The sequence below is a fragment of the Erpetoichthys calabaricus genome, chromosome 8 (assembly GCF_900747795.2).
Source record: "Erpetoichthys calabaricus chromosome 8, fErpCal1.3, whole genome shotgun sequence".
NCBI lineage: Eukaryota > Metazoa > Chordata > Cladistia > Polypteriformes > Polypteridae > Erpetoichthys > Erpetoichthys calabaricus.
In genome coordinates, this window is record NC_041401.2 from 194,063,520 (window position 1) to 194,081,705 (window position 18,186).

Consider the following 18,186-nt stretch of genomic DNA (forward strand, 5'->3'; position numbering starts at 1 on the left):
ACCTCGGCATAATTTTACGCCCATTTTACCGATAATTCACCAATCAAAAAGCAGAACTCATTGGCATCTGCCTTTCCAGCCCAGTACTATGGAATTTTTGGACTTTCCATACTTGTGACGAGTGAAAATGACAGTTCCTGACCAAAAGTGTCAGTGACAAGCGACAATTCTGAGCCACTTGACGAATACGGGCACAGAGCTCAGTGATGGGGCAGGTAGGCAGGCTACAATGGCTCCAGGTCTTTATACCCACCAATCTAATGAATTAGGACCAGGCCCGGGTTCCAGTTGTGTCATTTATCTGGGCTAAAACGAACAAACTCCTTCAGCGCAAAGAAGCAAATGACTTGGGAGACTCACTGGAGGTAAAAAGCGTTGGCTAAACAAGTCAGCGTAGCGTAACGTACAAAACTCTAATTTATACATGGAAAGCCCACGCAGACAAGAATTCCACACCAAGTGTTCTGTCGAGATTTTAATTGGCTGTTAAGTATCTGGGAGTCACTAAATCAAGGTATACAGTATTAGAATCAGGAATACACAAAAATATTCCATACAGAATAAAGAGAGAAGACCATTTGGAGTGTGAATTTAGTTTGAAGCAAACGCCATTATTGGGGTAAAAGGGTTTAAACAGACTTGCCACACAAAAGAATCGGAGAAATGTGAAAACCATTAGCCATGGGGCTGAAAGTCCACGGTCACAACCTGTCTGTGACCCAAAGAGCCGTCCATTTGATTCAAGTGCTTTTCATGTTTCACTTTGATGCAGCAGATTATCAAGCTCATCAATTTTAGGAGTGTAAAGCGGCAGTAAATGATTATTTTCTTTCTTTCTTTCTCTCTCTTTTTTAAAATCATTGACAGACTGCCACAGAAAAAAGTCGGTCACCAAAGCTCAAGCACAGTATAGAAAATGTGTAGTGTGTAGAGTCTGTTCACTTAAGATAATAAAAACATGTTAATGTGCAACCTGAGCAGTTGAAATTTGCTACTGGAGAAAAGGCTGGAGTGGCTCGAAACTAAGTGCTGGTGACAAATTAAGAACAAGAAAGGACGGACCTGCCACTGCAGTACAGAATTCATTGCCTGACCGATGCCCACGCCGGACTCCATTCCTTCCTCCGCTGGAGTAAACACAACATTTTCCGTGCCCGAGAACCTTCATGTCTTCACAGTTTGGGCTGAGACGTCAGCTTCACCTTCAGGTTCTCTGCCAGCTTGTCCATGAACTCAAATGTGTTCAGGTAGTCGGAGCGCTGCACACTGAAAACAGAAAAGGCACATTTTAGTCGGTCACCATCACGTTCTGCGAGGTTAAAAATTCATCCTCTCATTCATTCACCACCTTTGCTTGTAATGTTCATTGCAGGTGTGACATTAACGGGGCAGAGATAACCTTATTGGGCGGCACGGTGGCATGGTGGTAGCCATGTTAGGTTAGTTAGGAGACCTGAGGTTCGCTTCCCAGGTTCTCCCTGTGTAGAGTTTGCATGTTCTCCCCGTGTCTTTGCATGTTCTCCCTGTGTCCTCGTGTCACCTTTGCTTGTAATGTTTATTACAGGTGTGACATTAACAGGGTAGAGATAACCTTATTGGGCGGCACAGTGGCATGGTGGTAGCCATGTTTGGTTAGTTAGGAGACCTGAGGTTCACTTCCCAGGTCCTCCCTGTGTAGAGTTTACATGTTCTCCCCGTGTCACCTTTGCTTGTAATGTTCATTACAGGTGTGACATTAATAGGGTAGAGATACCTTATTGGGTGGCACGGTGGCATGGTGGTAGCCATGTTAGTTTAGTTAGGAGACCTGAGGTTCGCTTCCCAGGTTCTCCCTGTGTCTTTGCATGTTCTCCCTGTGTCCCCGTGTCACCTTTGCTTGTAATGTTCATTACAGGTGTGACATTAACAGGGTAGAGATAACCTTATTGGGTGGCACAGTGGCATGGTGGTAGCCATGTTTGGTTAGTTAGGAGACCTGAGGTTCACTTCCCAGGTCCTCCCTGTGTGGAGTTTGCATGTTCTCCCCGTGTCTGTGTGGGTTTCCTCCCACAGTCCAAAGACATGCAGGTTAGGTGCATTGGTGATCCTAAATTGTCCCTAGTGTGTGCTTAGTGTTTTATAAACAATTTATAAAATGAAAAAAACAGAAATTCACTGTTAAAAATGATAGAAAAAATAAACAAATAATTTTTATTTTTTACAGAGACATTTATATATTTATATAAACATAGAAGGAATGGTGAAGAACCCTTTAATTTATGATTTTACAACTGGCTTGGGTTTTTCTACTTAGAAATCACTTTTACCATTAAAATAATATGAATTGTAAAAATGATTATACAATTTTGCAATATAACAAAAATATAAAATGATCAAAATATTAGAGAATCATTACAGTTATTTCATATTAATGAGTATCACGTCTCTTATTAGGGGCGGGTAGCACTGCTGCCTCGCAGTTAGGAGACCTGAGGTTCACTTCCCGGGTCCTGCCTGTGTGGAGTTTGCATGTTCTCCCCGTGTCTGCGTGGGTTTCCTCCCACAGTCCAAACACATGCAGGTTAGGTGCATTGGCGGTCCTAAATTGTCCCTAGTGTGTGCTTGGTGTGTGTGTGTGTCCTGTGGTGGGCTGGCGCCCTGCCCAGGGATTTGTTCCTGCCTTGCGCCCTGTGCTGGCTGGGATTGGCTCCAGCAGACCCACATGACCCTGTGTTAGGATATAGCGGGTTGGATAATGGCCGACTGACTGACTGACAGATAACCTTATTGGTCATCAGGGGAAGTTACCATCACTTTAAGGGTCCACCGGGTGTATAGGAAGCTCTGCTGCAGTGTTTTGAGGTTCCCAGGCCACTAGGGGGCAATGTTCTGTTTAGCCTCTCGACGTTTCTGGGGTGGGACAACAATCTGCCCAGTAAAACCTGGTGCGTCTAGGGGAGATCAGGGTTTGATGAGGTCATCCAAGACCCCTGGAATTGCTTACAATGGAGTACCTGGGACGCTTTGTTCTTTTGGTCTGGTGAGCTTAGAGTGGCAGAGGAAGCTGGTGTCACAGGCTCGGCTGGTCGCAGACTGAGTAAAAGGAGAGCAGGGAGAACACAATTAATAGAGTAGCCAGGGCTTACTGTTGTTTAACTGAGCCTGGTATCTCCAAGTAGGTGGAGTTAAACTGTATAACAGAACTTGACATTATGCGAGTCAAATAGCCACTCCCACAACCCTAATGTTAACCATGGTGCAACAGGGCAGAGCTCTTGGGGTCTGCAGCTGGACTCTATTGGCACCTATTGGAATCAGCTCCACCTACCTGGACTGCCCATTGGAGTCAGCTCCACCCACTTGGAGCTCCAGTGTGGAGGCTCCAGATGGCAGACATTTATATTTGGCTTAGCTAGGCTGTGAAAGCAAAGATGTTCTGCTATTATTCTCTTTTTGTTGTAATCTGCTGTTCCCCTGTAGTACTTATTGTTCCTCTTGGTAGTCCCTAATACAGGTAGAACTTCCCTTCACTAATCCTCCTCCCTATAATTCGGTTCCTTTGCAAATCAGGCATTAGTGTTGGCTCGACATTAAGTGTGTGGTTCTGGGGGGGTAGGGGGGGTCCCAATCTTGCTGCACTGCACACCTCATCTCCCTAATACACCACGAACAATAATGGTGGTGGGGTTCCCCCGTGAAGATGCAATCACCTTAAAGTCATACGTGGGAAGGGTCCCTCATGAAGTGCAGATAGTGTAGAAACAATAATAGGGTGGAGGGGTAGCCATGCAGTTCGCCCCCCCCCCCCCCAAACTGCCTCACTCTTCATAGCCGCCTCCCAGGTGCACCGCGCCGCACTAAGCTTCGCATCCCCCATGAAGTCGTGATCACTATGAAGCCCCCCGGGGGCCGGATTTGGCATTGAGTCTTGCGCATAAGAAGGGGGTGGGTTTCGTTGTGTGGGGATTGAGAGAAAGTCTGGCATTTAGTTCCAGGACCACAAATCCCCGATTTTAATTTTGGGTTTTTCGAAGCCTTTCCAGTACAGGTACTGGACTTATTAAAATTTCACTTGCTTCTTCATTTAATGTTTCTCTTTCCTTAATTGTCCAACTTGTACTGATTAACATGGGATTTTAAAGGTATGATGAGGTGCTTAGCGACTGTCTCGAGGTAATCTTTCTGTGATCCTGGCATTTTCACTAATCCAGCACAAATCAGGTCCCAGTGGTGCTGGATTAGCGAAGGTCTACCTGTAAAATCCCTCTTTTATTATTATTTTGGACTCTGGTGTTGATGTTGAAGTTTGGGGACAACTCAAGAGTGACCCTAAAGACCAAATAGGGTGGCAGTATAAAGGGCAAAGAGCAGCCCAGGAATGAGGGACACCCCTTCAATAATAGTGAGTGCTCAGCCCACTGACACGGGCGACAGAAATAGGAGACCACTCTCCAAATGTCGAGCTGAAGTCCTTCTTATTGAGGTTCTGCCCGTGGCCAGTGGTGATCCTCATTGCGCTGGAGTCAGGTCTCCTTGGAGTCGGGTTGTTTGAGAAATCAACCCCAAAGCAGGTGGTAAATCCATCCAAGGTTAAATACAGCCATTAAATCGATGGCCAACGAGTACCATAAGGGAAAGCTGAAAAGAACTTTGTGAAGACAGAGAGAGCTCAAGAGGTAAGCAGGTGGGGTCCGTGAATTCTGCCTGGAGCATTCAACTCACTCGTTTTCACTCATGGTGGGGCAACTAAAATTTGCCAAAATAATAAAACCTGCACCACTTTAAGAAGTTTGGAGTCACAAGGAGTCCATGCAACCTCCACACAGACAGCAGTCTGATGGCACTGGAGGTAAGCTGTTGGCATTAACCGCGTTAAGAAAAGCTCAAGCACTTACTTGGGAAGCCCTTTAATGCAGGCTGCCAGGTCCTTTGTCATGAAGCCGGATTCAATGGTTTCTATGCAGACTTCCTCCAAAGAGTTGGCAAAGACCTTCAGTTCATTGTTCTCATCAAGATCTGCTCGGTGTGCCAGCCCACGGGTCCAAGCAAAAATTGAGGCTAAAATATTTGAACAACAAATAAACAGACATCTGAGTTGATAAATGAACCAATCACTTAAGAGCCTGCTGCTGTGTAAGATGCCCACCCTCGCCGTTCCAGTTAAGACAGGCTGAAAGGCTTCCTCACCTGAGTGGAAAACGTCTCTTTTTACTCGGCTCACCCTCCGCGGACGTGAAATGGAGAACGTCGAGAATCTGAGCGATTCTCTGCCTACTGACGGTGAATTAATTAAGGCAGGCTTGAATACTGTTGGTTATAGAATACATTTGATAAACTTTATTAATCCCATGGGAAAATTCAGAGTTAGGTTAGGGAAAATAAAAACGGGGTTAGCCCCATGGGCTCCATCCACATCGCTAAAAGTCAAGGCGAGTGTTTCTGGTCCCGTGGGTGCACAGGGATGCATAGCCACTAATGTTTTGGGACTTTTTTTAAACCAAGGTCCCCCCTCACGTTTTAGCCTGTTTAGTAACTGCTAGTTTTCTCTCTCCATTGAGCCAATGAGGGTTGTGTTCAAGTTTAGGAAGTTAGTCCAGTGAGGTTAGCTTTAGGGCAGTGGCTCCCAACCTTTACTTGGCCGTGCCCCACCTAGGCCTCTCTAAAATCATGATGTCCCCCACTGTAACATACACCTTATTCTTATTATTACCTATTCAAAAAGTGAACTCCTACTCACATGGAGGAAGCCCATAATGTCATTAATTTGGTCTAAACAAGCTTCCAAAGGACATGGAAACAAAAGAGGGAAAGGAGAGTTGAAGTACTGACAAAGAAATCACTAAGAAATTGTTAAAAAAAAAATATATAATATGAAGTAATATGAAAATACAGTTTTGAAAACATATAATAAGAGATGTCAGTCAGTCATTGTCCAACCTGCTATATCCTAACAGAGGGTCACGGGGGTCTGCTGGAGCCAGTCCCAGACAGCACAGGGTACAAAGCAGGAAAAAACCCCGGGCAGGGTGCCATCCCACCACAGGGCACACACACACACACGCCAAGCACACACTAGGGACAATTTAGGACCGCCGATGTCTTTGGACTGTGGGAGGAAACCCACCCATACATGGGGAGAACATGTGCAGGGAGGACCCGGGAATCGAACCTCAGGTCTCCTAACTGCGAGGCAGCAGCGCTACCCACTGTGCCACCCTTGGTTATGTTCTATTATTGCTTATTTTTCTTTTGTTAATTATTGGATGCTGCTCTATTTGGGTACACTTTCAACAAAGTTGTGCTTAAGAAAACTGAACAACAGTTAGTCACAAACCCCTCCATCACCAACACACATCAATCAACGCCATCATCACATCACTTGAATTGGAATGTGACCTGTGAGCTACCACACGTTTACTTGGGCTACGAAGAATCCACTGCATCCACTAAACAGTGTCATCTCCAGACAGAGGAGCAGCTTCAGCGACAGAGTGCTGTCACCGTCCTGCTCCACTGACAGACTGAGGAGATCGTTCCTCCCCCAAACTATGCGACTCTTCAATTCCACACGGGAGGGTAAATGTTAACATTATTCAAAGTTATTGTCTGTCTGTATACCTGCATTGTTATCACTCTTTAATTTAATATTGTTCTTTACCAGTATGCTGCTGCTGGAGTTTGTGAATTTCCCCTTGGGATTAATAAAGTATCTATCCATCTATTTTAAAAGAGGAGTCACCAAGTCTGTTTTTTCATTCTTACCCTTTTCTTAATGAGTTACATGTTTTTGCTTCTAATTAATTTCTTTTTTTGCAAACTCCACGCAGGGAAGCCAACCCGGGTCTCCTTACTGCAAGGCAGCAGCGCTACCACTGCACCACCGTGCCGCCCCTAATAAGAGAGGCGATATTCATGAATATAAAATAACTTTAATGACAGCTTTTTCTGTAATATTGTGATCAATTTATATTTTTGTTATATTGCAAAATTTTATAATCATTGTTACAATTCATATTATTTTAATGGTAAAAATGATTTCTAAGTAGAAAAACTCAAGCCGGTTGTAAAATCATAAATTAAAGGGTTCTTCACCATCCCTTCTATGTTTATATAAATATATAAATGTCTCTGTAAAAAATAAAAATAAAAATGGTTTATTTTTCCATCATTTATAACAGTGAATTTCTGTTTTTTCATTTTATAAATTGTTTAACGTACCTAAATTCCCAAATTGCCCTCCTAAAAAATCAAATTGCACCCCACGTTAGGAATCACCGATTTAGGGTTAGGGGTTAGTATCTTTGTTTATTGTGGTGCAGGACCTATGAAGCAGCACACCTGCAGCTTAGGCAGATCCACTAATACTTTGTGGAGCATTTTTAGGAATATTAAGCATGGCTTTACCTTTATGGTGCAAAAGGAGCACTCTGTACAGACAAGCAACTCATAGTTTCCCCATCACACAAATCATGAAAACCTTTGAGAGGCTGGTCCTGAAACAACTGCCATCTCTGATTACAGAGCACTGGGAATCTGGTAGCTCGGCTACCAGGCACATATACAGTAGACGATGCTCTGATCTCCATACTCCATGGAGCCAACTCCCACCTGGACCACGGAGGCCAAGTCAGATGATAAGAATGGCTGCCGTCCCTTCTCACCCATAGTAATGCCAAGGAAGCCACAGGTGTGTCTTGTGTTTTTTTTTTTTAATTGATTACTAGGGGGCTTACTCGCTTCGTTTGCCAACCCCCCACCGACCTGCGCTACACGCCTGCCACTTCACGTTTCTGCCGCTCGCGTATGTGGATTTCACTTTCACCAAACGACAAATCTTTTAATTCTCGCAGATATGCCTCTTCATTGGGAAGAAACACGACTTTTCCCTGATGGCAACACGAATTAGACGATCTACAAGTCTCCGACTTAAAGTTTAAATCTGAACAATATATTCAATCTCTTTTCGCTGTTCCGTTATTTCACAGAGCAGTAATTTGCATTTGTTTGCGCTAATCATTTTTTTGAGACTTTCGAATTTTTGTACTTCCTTTATCTCTAACCTGCTCTGCATGTGTACTGCACCAACGTTTTTGAATTTTTTACGACTTTCTACTTTGTCATCTACTCTTTGTCTTTTATTTCCGTGGTTAAATCTCTTGGCACAAAGTCTCGTCTCGCAGGACATGAAAGTGTCTCTCTGAGAAAATCACGTCTCGTCCCATTCTAAAAAGTCTCGTCTCGTCCCAGGATTTTTTTATTATAATAGAGAGAAAACAATAGGTTTTACTACACTCTTGTATATCACAGCCTCTACAGCCGGGGTGGGCAAAGTCAATCCTGGAGGGCCAAGTGGCTGCAGGTTTTTTTTCCCATCCCAATTGCTTAATAAGAAGTGCTTATTGCTAAAGTAACACTTCAGCTTCACTTTAGTGGTATTGCTTGTTAAGATTTTGAACCCTTATTGCTTATTTTAGTCTTAAACAGCTATATTCTCGGTTTTTAATGGCTCCTTATGAGCAACACGATGCAATGTTACTTCAGGTGGGCTCTGTCCTGGGACCCCTACTTTTCATTATTTACCTCCTTTCCCTTGGTAATATCTTTCGAAAATATAACGTTAGCTTCCACTGTTATGCTGATGACCCCCAGTTCTATCTCACTAGCAAACCTACTGTTTTCTTTCCACCCTCCTCACTTATTGATTGCATAGCAGAAATCAAATCCTAGTTTCCTTCAAATTTTCTTAAATTAAATAACAAGTGACAAAACGGAGGTTCTCCTCATTGGTACAAAACCAATATTATCTAAAACTGATCATTTGTCCTTTGTTATTGATAATTCCTCTGTCTCCCCTTCCCCACAGGTGTCATCCTTCACAGTACTTTATCCTTTCAGTCCCACATCAATAACATCTCCCAGACTCCATATTTCCACTTGCGTCACTTTAATCGTATTCGCCCCACACCACTGCTGTCCTTGTTCATAGCCTTGTCACTTCCATCCATCCATCCATTTTCCAACCCGCTGAATCCAAACACAGGGTCACGGGGGTCTGCTGGAGCCAATCCCAGCCAACACAGGGCACAAGGCAGGAACCAATCCCGGGCAGGGTGCCAACCCACCACAGGACACACACAAACACATCCACACACCAAGCACACACTGGGGCCAATTTAGAATCGCCAATCCACCTAACCTGCATGTCTTTGGACTGTGGGAGGAAACCCACGCAGACACGGGGAGAACATGCAAACTCCACGCAGGGAGGACCCGGGAAGCGAACCCAGGTCCCCAGGTCTGCCTTGTCACTTCTCTTCTGGATTATTGCAATTCCCTTGTCTTTGGTCTTTCTCGCAAGTCTCTTTATAAGCTTCAACTGGTCCAGAATTCAGCTGCCCACCCGCGTCATTACTAGAACCCCCTCTATTCACCATGTCACTCCCGTTTTGCAGCAGCTTCATTGGCGTCCAGTTAAGTTCCGAATTCAATTCAAAATTCTCCTGTTAACTTTTAAGGCTCTCCACAACCTCGCCCCTCCATATCTGTCTGACCTCCTCCATGTTGCCATTCCCTCCCGTACCCTCATATCCTCTTCCTCCATCCACTTGACTGTCCCCTTCGCCCGTCTTACCACCATTCAGTTGCTCTGCTCCCCAGCTCTGGTACTCACTACCATCTGAGCTTAGAAATATTGAATCATTTTCACTTTTCAAATCTAAACTTAAAACTCATTTGTTTAAGACGGCTTTTTCTCTTTGATTGCAATTGCTCTGTCTGATTTTAACTTTTGTATTATACTTTTGTTTATAATCTGTGTATTGTCTATTGTTCGGTGTCCTTGAGTGTTTTATAAAGGTGCCTACAAATAAATAAAATGTATTATTATTATTATTAAAAGACAAAGAAAGCAGCATTTCTCCATTTAGCTTGTTTCCATTTACACCTCTGTGTGTGTTTATCATGCACTATTTGGTTTAATTAAATACTTGGAAGGAAAGTGAAGAGAAAAAAAAGTGAAGCACTGACAATTACTCGTCTGTTTTAGGCTTCAAATCATTTGGATGATATCCTTAGAAAGAAAAAACAAATCTAGGATATGAGAATGACTTGAGATGGCAGAGGTAAAGCACAAACAAGCCATGAAATTAAATAATTGGAACAAAAACCTGCAGTCACTGCGGCCCTCCAGGACTGACTTTGCCCACCCCTGCTCTAGAGAGTAATGAAGTGTTACATGATGGTTGGACAAGCAGGTGAGACGTTCACTGTTGCTCAGGCTGGCCATATATGCAGATCCCGATCATATGGAGGACTTTGATTTATGCAGGGACGATTCCAGTTCGGCGAGAAGACGATTCTTCATGTCGTCAGTTCGCACACTTCACGATGGTCTGGGATTTTTCGGGTGATTTTCTATGTAATAAACTTAAATAGATCACTCCTACCACTTTCTTTTATGTGGACTCGTTCCCTGGACACTTTTTACTACTTTTTAATATTTTATTTATCAGTATGCTGCTGCTGGAGTATGTGAATTTCCCCTTGGGATTAATAAAGCATCTATCTATCTATCTATCTATCTATCTATCTATCTATCTATCTAATAAGTTATAGCATAATGAAAATTGCATAATTAGATCTGGACCACCCTATACACTGGATAATACAACTACTACTACTACTACTACTACTACTACTAGAGTGCTGGCATTATGGTCAGGTTTATGTTCTTCGACTTCTTCAGTGCCTAATGCTGCACAGTTAGTGAATAACGTCAGGTGATTTAGGCAGATGTCCCCAAAGAGTCCTATCTAAGTAACAAGGGACAGTTTTGTCAGGGTGCTGCACTGTACAGTATGTGGAAAACAACACGAGACACATACTAGCTCCCTTTCTTCTCCCCCTCTATACTTCAATTTATGTCACTTAGACAAGCTTCCAGAGGATTCCTCCATTAGATACGAGGTGGAGGAGGACTTTGTCAAGTGGTAGTAGTTGTGCAGAGTACGCTGAAGTTCTTACCTGAATGACTGATCAATGTGTTGTCATCCCCCAGGACCACAGTAAACAGGAATGTATTAAAAGAAAGCATTCCATCCTATCCTACGGTGGGTTGGCACCCTGCCCGGGATTGGTTCCTGCCTTGTGCCCTGTGTAGGCTGGGATTGGCTCCAGTAGACCCCCGTGACCCTGTGTTCGGATTCAGCGGGTTGGAAAATGGATGGATGGATGGATGGATTCCATTCTATCTCTCCATATACACAATACAATACAATACAATGTATTTGTTGTATAGCCCAAAATCACACAAGGAGGGCCGCAATGCGCTTTCACAGGCCCTGCCTTTTGACAGCCCCCCAGCCTTGACTTTCTATGAAGACAAGTGATACTAGGGTGTTAGCCATTATGAATATAGTGAGAAGTCAAGCAAAATGACCCATTTTATTGGCTAAGTAAAAAGATTACAATATGCAGGCTTTCGAGGGAGCTCGGGACCCTTCTTCAGGTAAGATGGAATACAGAAACTGGAGTTCCCTGTGCTTATAACACACTAGGACAGATAACAACAATTATTTGAGTGTAGCGATTAGCTGTTTAAAAACTGGGCTTTTCTTCTGAGCCGTGGACCTGCTATACCACAGGAACCCATAAGGTCAGCCACCATAATGGAGGTGGAGGTGCTGGATTCTTATAAATACCTGGAGGTCCACCTGAAGAGTCGAATGCAAAAGGGGGACAACACAAACTTTCACTGGCTCATTTCACCATAGTGTGCTAAGAGGTGCTAATCGAGCTTTATGGACATCAGACCGGGCCCATCATGCCCATCGTCACCCTGGTCATTTATAACTTACAGATTGGCATAAGGACAAGACTTCTTTCTTTGATTATATCACTATAATGTTTGTACAGTTTTGGGTGGTGCACCTGTGTTTGTTTTAGATTCCTTTGCAGTATGACAAGGAAGTTGCTGGCAGATTTGAAATTTCCCTTCAGGAGATCAATAGCGTTCTATTTATTTATCTGTCTTTATTTTTTTTTCCTTACCAATCGGGTTGGTCGAGGTCTCCTTGCCTTGCTGGTGCATGCGGTAGTGACGCGTTACTGTGCCATGAGCAGCCTCTGCTTCTACCGTCTTTCCATCTGGGCACACCAATACACTTGTCATCATTCCCAAAGAGCCGTATCCTTAAAAAAAAGAAAATGTAGATAGATTTTTCACAAATATTTAAAATATATTATACTTGATTTTTTTTTTTTTTTTTTAAACTTTTCTATTCTATGAACCTCCATCCATTTCATGATATGCTCATTTCAACTGAAGGCTGTAGTGACCCAGAGCTTATCAAGATTAGCATTGAGTGCAATAAGGAGTCAACCTGAAGATGTGCTGTTAACTTGGAATGAAATGAAAAGATCTAGAAAAACAATTCGGACGTGAGCGTCAGTAGGCTTTGCACCCTAGGAACCCGGTTACCCGAACTATTCTATAACATTTCTGTAATTATTTACTGCTCTGATGCTGATCTTTCTGATCATAAAATAGGTCATTATGATAGCAATTGGTGAGAAGAATTCATAATGAATTGCAGAATTCCGGGATTTGAGGGTTCCTCTAGAGGACCTCTTTCTCTTGAACGATTTGGCTCAAAAACTAATCAGCACCTCATCATCTCATAACAGGCTTAAGTTTTGAGTTTAGTATTTTTCCGTCCAACCGTTTTAGCTCTAGACCGTCCCCACGGACACACACACACAGACAGACACACACCCATTATCGAGATATCGATGTTTTTGGTATTATGGGATGTCAAGATCCGTCGAAAACCAGAGATTGAAATTTTTGATGAATCGAAAGCTTTCGCTCCTCCCACCATAGATGATAGGTTATGGTGGGGGAAGACAAAAAGCAAAAATGATATTCTCTTTCCTCAAATGCGCTGCAGTTGTGACACAAATGCATGAAACAAAATGTGAAATTGTTAAATCTGAGCAGCAACATCTAAAAAGATTTTCCTCAAAACTCAGTGTGGCTGGGTTAAACGTTAATATTATACAAAGTTATTGACTGTCTGTATACCTCTTTTAGGGCTAATTTTTTTTTTGTTTGTTTCTTTTCTCCCAGGGCTGAATATTTTTCCAAAAACTAACTTTTTTTAAAAAAAGAACACAAAGCAATTTAAATCAACAAAAAATATTTACTTTTGACAAATGTTACTGTCTTGCATGTTGTATGAGCCTGCATACTCTATGATTTCACATACATATCACATACATTTTACACAGCAAAGTCTGATCTCGCTCAAAGCAGCCAATTTCAGTCATTGCCACATTGCACTGCTTACCATACGTGTTGCTTTGGTGCCTACTTTTCAATTGTCTGTTGCTGCATTTTCTCACATATATTGTTAGTGTGTACTGTAGAGAGACAAGTCACCCGTTTGCCATCGTGCCATGCCACTGCCACCAAGTTTTCTGAATAAAACTTTGCAGCATCACGTACCTATCATCACGCTGCATAACCTGTTCAAAGCCACCAGGGGACAAAGCACGTTTGGACCAATGCTCTCTGAAGTTATATCACCAGTTCTGTCCCACCTCTATTTGTAATGCCACAGCGCGCTTCATCTCGTCTTTTGTTGTGGGTTTCCACTTTGAAAAACGAGAATGCGATGCAAGCGCAGCCCACGATTCAAAAAATTTCTCTGCCTACCTGTTTGTCTCGTCTGACAGTAGCTGAAAAGCAGCATCAGGAGAGAGCAGCCTGAAGTACAGCAGCTGGTGATCTGTCGTGTCCAACAGCAAGCCATGCCGTCTTGTGAAGTCCGGTAGCCCACAGATCAATGTCTGTGTATTCCTCCCACGCAAACCTTGCTGTAGATGCATCTGCTGCGCGAATGTGTTCGCTGTCAGCGGATCAGCTGGCGCGGCATCAGCTGGTGTCCGATCAGCTGATGCCAGCTTCTCACTCGATCTCCTGATCATTGTCAATAAAATCCGATTCTGAAAAATCAGAGTCCGACTCCACGATAATGCGCAAAACATTGTCTGCCGAGTGTTTTCTTTTCTGCACTCACTTCGCTCCCTTGTGACATGTCGATGCCATCTTGCCATTGTTTACATTTCGCAACTCACGCACACGCAAGGATTAGTTGCCGAGTTAATGAGTCTAGCATTCCTCCAAGCACAGAGGGAATGCCTGCGACGTGACAGTGAGTTTTGTCGCCATTAACATCTCATTGTCGCCCTCTATCCCTGGATGTTGACTTTTGTCGACATTCGCCCTCAACCCCTCCTGTCGACAAAAGTCAACATCCGCCCTAAAAGAGTTAATTTAATATTTTTTTTATCAGTATGCTGCTGCTGGAGTATGTGAATTTCCCCTTGGGATTAATAAAGTATCTATCTTCTTCCTCTTTTCCTACTTCTATGTGTGGTTGGTGTGCTCAGTCCTGCAGTTGCCAGTCAAGCTCTTTTCCTTCAGATCTTCTTTTACTTTATCCATCCACTTCCTCTTTGGTCTCCCCACTTTCTCTTCCATTGTAATTCCATTTCCATCTTTTGTCCTCATATTCATTGTCTCACCTCATCACATGTCCACACAACCTCAATCTACTCTCCTGCACTTCCCTGGATTTCTCTCCTGCTTTTGTTGTATCTCTGATGGTCTTATTCTGTGCTGGTTTTGTAACTCCACATTCTCATGTCTGCCACATCTAACTTGAGCTCCCCTTTACTGCCCCGTGTCTCAGCTCCACACATCATTGCTGGTCTTAAAAACCTGACCTTTAACCTTCGCCTTAACTCTCTGATCACACAACACTCCAGATACCTTCTTCCAACTGTTCCATCCACACTGCACTCTATGGGTTATCTCTGCATCTGATTTTCCACCTTGGGCCACCACTGATCAGAGTGATTTAAACTTATCTGCTCTTTTCAGTGGCTCTCCATGCAGGCTAACTTCTTAATTCTGATCATCACTAAACCTCACATATTTGGTCTTCTTCCTATTTATCTTCAATCCTCTATCTTCCAAAGCCCTTCTCCATTCCTCGTTTGTGGTGCTACACAGCACATCATCAACACAAAACCTGTGCGGGGGGGATTGGTCTTTTATCCTACAAGTCAACACATCCATAACCAGATCAAAGAGGTAAGGATTTCAAGAAAACCCCTGGTGTAGACCTACTCGAAATGTAAGAGATTTACATCTGCAACCCCAAATTAAAATAAAAATCTCCGGATACATCACCCAGGTAGCTTAATGCCATGCCAAAACAGAAAGGGCAGTGCTCGAGTAAAGAAAAGATTTAATGAAATGGACGGGAACCAAATCCACATTCCCTGTTTGGAAAAGCAAGCATGCTTACCATTACACTACCAGTCCAACCCGAGTGGCACTCTTCATGTACTGTAAGATCAGACCACAGTATGCCACTTGCTCTGACCACTAGTTGCCCCTGCCATCAACAGCATTAGAACATTAGAACACTCTAAACCAGGGGTGTCAAACTCTGGTCCTGGTGGGCCACAGGTTTTCATTCTAACCATCTTCATTAGTGACCAGTTTTTGCTGCTTATTTTAATTAACTTCACTCAGTTTTGGAAATGTCTGCTGTGTCGGAATGAGAGCAACAACAAGCCATGGAATTAAATTACGGGTTTAATTAACAGCAGGAATCAGCTTCTCATTAGAGATTGGTTAAGTGAAATTGGTGGGAGTTTGAAATCCTAGTTTAGCTGGTCATCTGTCGGCTCGTTTCACGTCTCACTTCTGTTTGGCTCTCATTTAATGAAGAAAAGAATAAATTCAGAGGACTGAATCCTTAAAAACAGGGCTATTAAAATGAAGGGTAAAGGAGTTAATTAGCAGTGAAAACTGGTCACTGATTAGGAAAAATGGTCAGAATGAAAACCTGCAGCCACTGCGGCCCTCCAGGCCCAGAGTTTGACACCCCTGCCCTGGACGAGATCAGGCCATTCAGCCCAACAAAGCTCGCCAGTCCTGTCCACTTAGTTCTTCCAAAAAAACATCAAGTCGAGTTTTGAAAGTCCCTCAAATCTTACTGTCCACCACACTCCTTGGTCGCTACTTACAACTGTCTATTGTTCTTTGTGTAAAGAAAAACTTCCTAATGTTTGTGCTAAATTTCCCCTTCACAAGTTTCCAACTGTGTCCCCGTGTTCTTGATGAACTCATTTTAAACTCACCGTCTCGATCCACTGGACTAATTCCCTTCATCATTTTAAACACTTCAGTCAGGTCTCCTCTTAATCTTCTTTTGCTTAAACTGTAAAGGCTCAGCTCTTTTAATCTTTCCTCATAATTCATCTCCTGTAGCCCTGAATCAGCCTCGTCACTCTTCTCTGGACCTTCTCTGGTGCTGCTATGTCCTTTTTGTAGCCTGGAGACCCAAACTGCACACAGGACTCCAGATGAGGCCTCACCAGTGTGTTATAAAGCCTGAGCAGAACCTCCTGTGACTTGTACTCCACACATCAAGGCGCTATATAACCTGACATTCTTAATGGCTTCTGAACATTGTGTGACAGTTGAGTCCACTACAACTCCTAAATCTTTCTCATAAGGTGGACTCTCAATTTCCTGACCGCCCATCATGTATGCCAGGGGTGCGCAAAGTCATTCCTGGGGGGCTGCAGTGGCCTCGGGTTTTTGTTCCAACCCTGTTGCTTAATTAGAAAATAATCCTTGCCAATAATTACATTTCATGGCTTGTTAGTGCTTTAACTCTGCTATGTCAGGTCATTCCCATATCCTAGATTTTTTTTCCATTCTAAGGATATCATCCAAATACTTTGAAGTGTAAAACGGATGAGTAATTCTCAGTCCTTCACTTTTTTCTCTTCTCTTTCCTTCCAAGTATTTAATTAAACCAAATAATGCACAATAAATACACACAGGCGTAAAGGGTAACAAGCTAAATGGAGAAATGCTGGTTTCTTTTGTCATTTGCATCTTATTGCTAATAAGGAGCGATTAAAAACCGAGAATGCAGCTGTTTAAGACTTAAATAAGCAATAAGGGTTCAAAATCTTAATGAGGGAGATAAATAAAATGAAGCAGAAGTGTTTCTAGAGCAATAAGTGCTTCTTATTAAGCAATTGGGTTGGAACAAAAACCTGCAGCCACTGCGGCCCTCCAGGAATGACTTTGCCCACCCCTGATGTATGCAAACGTCACATTTTTAATTCCTTTGTGTAATTCTTTATATTTACTATCATTAAATTTCATCTGCCACAAATCTGCCCAAGCCTGTCTGCTATCCGAGTCCTTCTGTGATGATATAACAGATTCCAAATTATCTGCTAATCCACCTATCTTGGTATTATCTGCAAACTTAACCAGCTTGTTACTTATATTCCTATCTAAATCATTTATAGATATTAAAAATAGCAGCAACCCTAGCACTGCCCTCTGCTGGGCTCCACTCTTATCATCGCCCAATTCTGATGAGGTTCCTCGCACCATCACCCTCTGCTTCCCGTGTCTGAGCATGAAAAAGTGATGTGTAGTGAGGTGGCTCGAAAAACAAAGCTGGGCATACACAACAAACAAAGAGAAATTGGACTTGAAAAGATACTGAGATCACACTGTACCTTGAGCCACAGAATCGGACTGCACATCTCCATCATAATTCTTGCATGCCCAAATAAAGCCACCTTCAGACTTCATCGCCTGTGCGACCATGTCGTCAATTAGTCGGTGTTCATACCAGATGCCCTTTGCTTCAAACTGTGATTTATATTCTCTTTGAGAAATAAAAAAAACAAATATAAAGTGGGCACATCTCCATATACTGTATATAACTTATTAGATTAAATAAGCTTTATTAATCCCATGGGGGAAATTCACATAAAAGTAAGACTTTGAAATAAGCAAGGCCTTCCCTGAAAAAGACATCACCTGGATGGCAGCACATGTCACGCCAATACCTGTACATATCTTTCAGCATTAATGGTGTCTTCCCAGATGTGCAAGCTGCCCATGCCATGTCCACTAATGCACCCCCATACCATCACGGATACTGGCTATTGAACGGATGGCCCCCTTTCCTCTCCAGCCCAGAGGATGTGAGGTCCATGATTTCCAAGAAAAAAATTCAAATTTTGATTTGTCAGACCGCAGGACAGTTTTCCACTTCGCCTCAGTCCATTTTAAATGAGCTCAGGCCCAGAGAAGGT

General features: G+C 43.0%; 1 protein-coding gene across 2 annotated transcripts in view; it reads right to left on the minus strand.

The window, feature by feature from the left end:
• Positions 1-462: 462 nt before the first annotated feature.
• The window catches only part of idh1 (isocitrate dehydrogenase (NADP(+)) 1), a 42,346-nt gene continuing 24,622 nt past the window's right edge, over positions 463-18,186 (minus strand). For both annotated transcript variants that reach the window (XM_028808039.2, XM_051930322.1), the window contains exons 6-9: positions 17,602-17,753; positions 12,028-12,168; positions 4,875-5,037; positions 463-1,266 (exon numbers count right to left, since the gene is read on the minus strand). In XM_028808039.2, the coding sequence (XP_028663872.1) occupies positions 1,173-1,266; positions 4,875-5,037; positions 12,028-12,168; positions 17,602-17,753 (550 nt within the window). In that variant the 3' untranslated portion in view covers positions 463-1,172. The remainder of the gene's footprint in view (positions 1,267-4,874; positions 5,038-12,027; positions 12,169-17,601; positions 17,754-18,186) is intronic.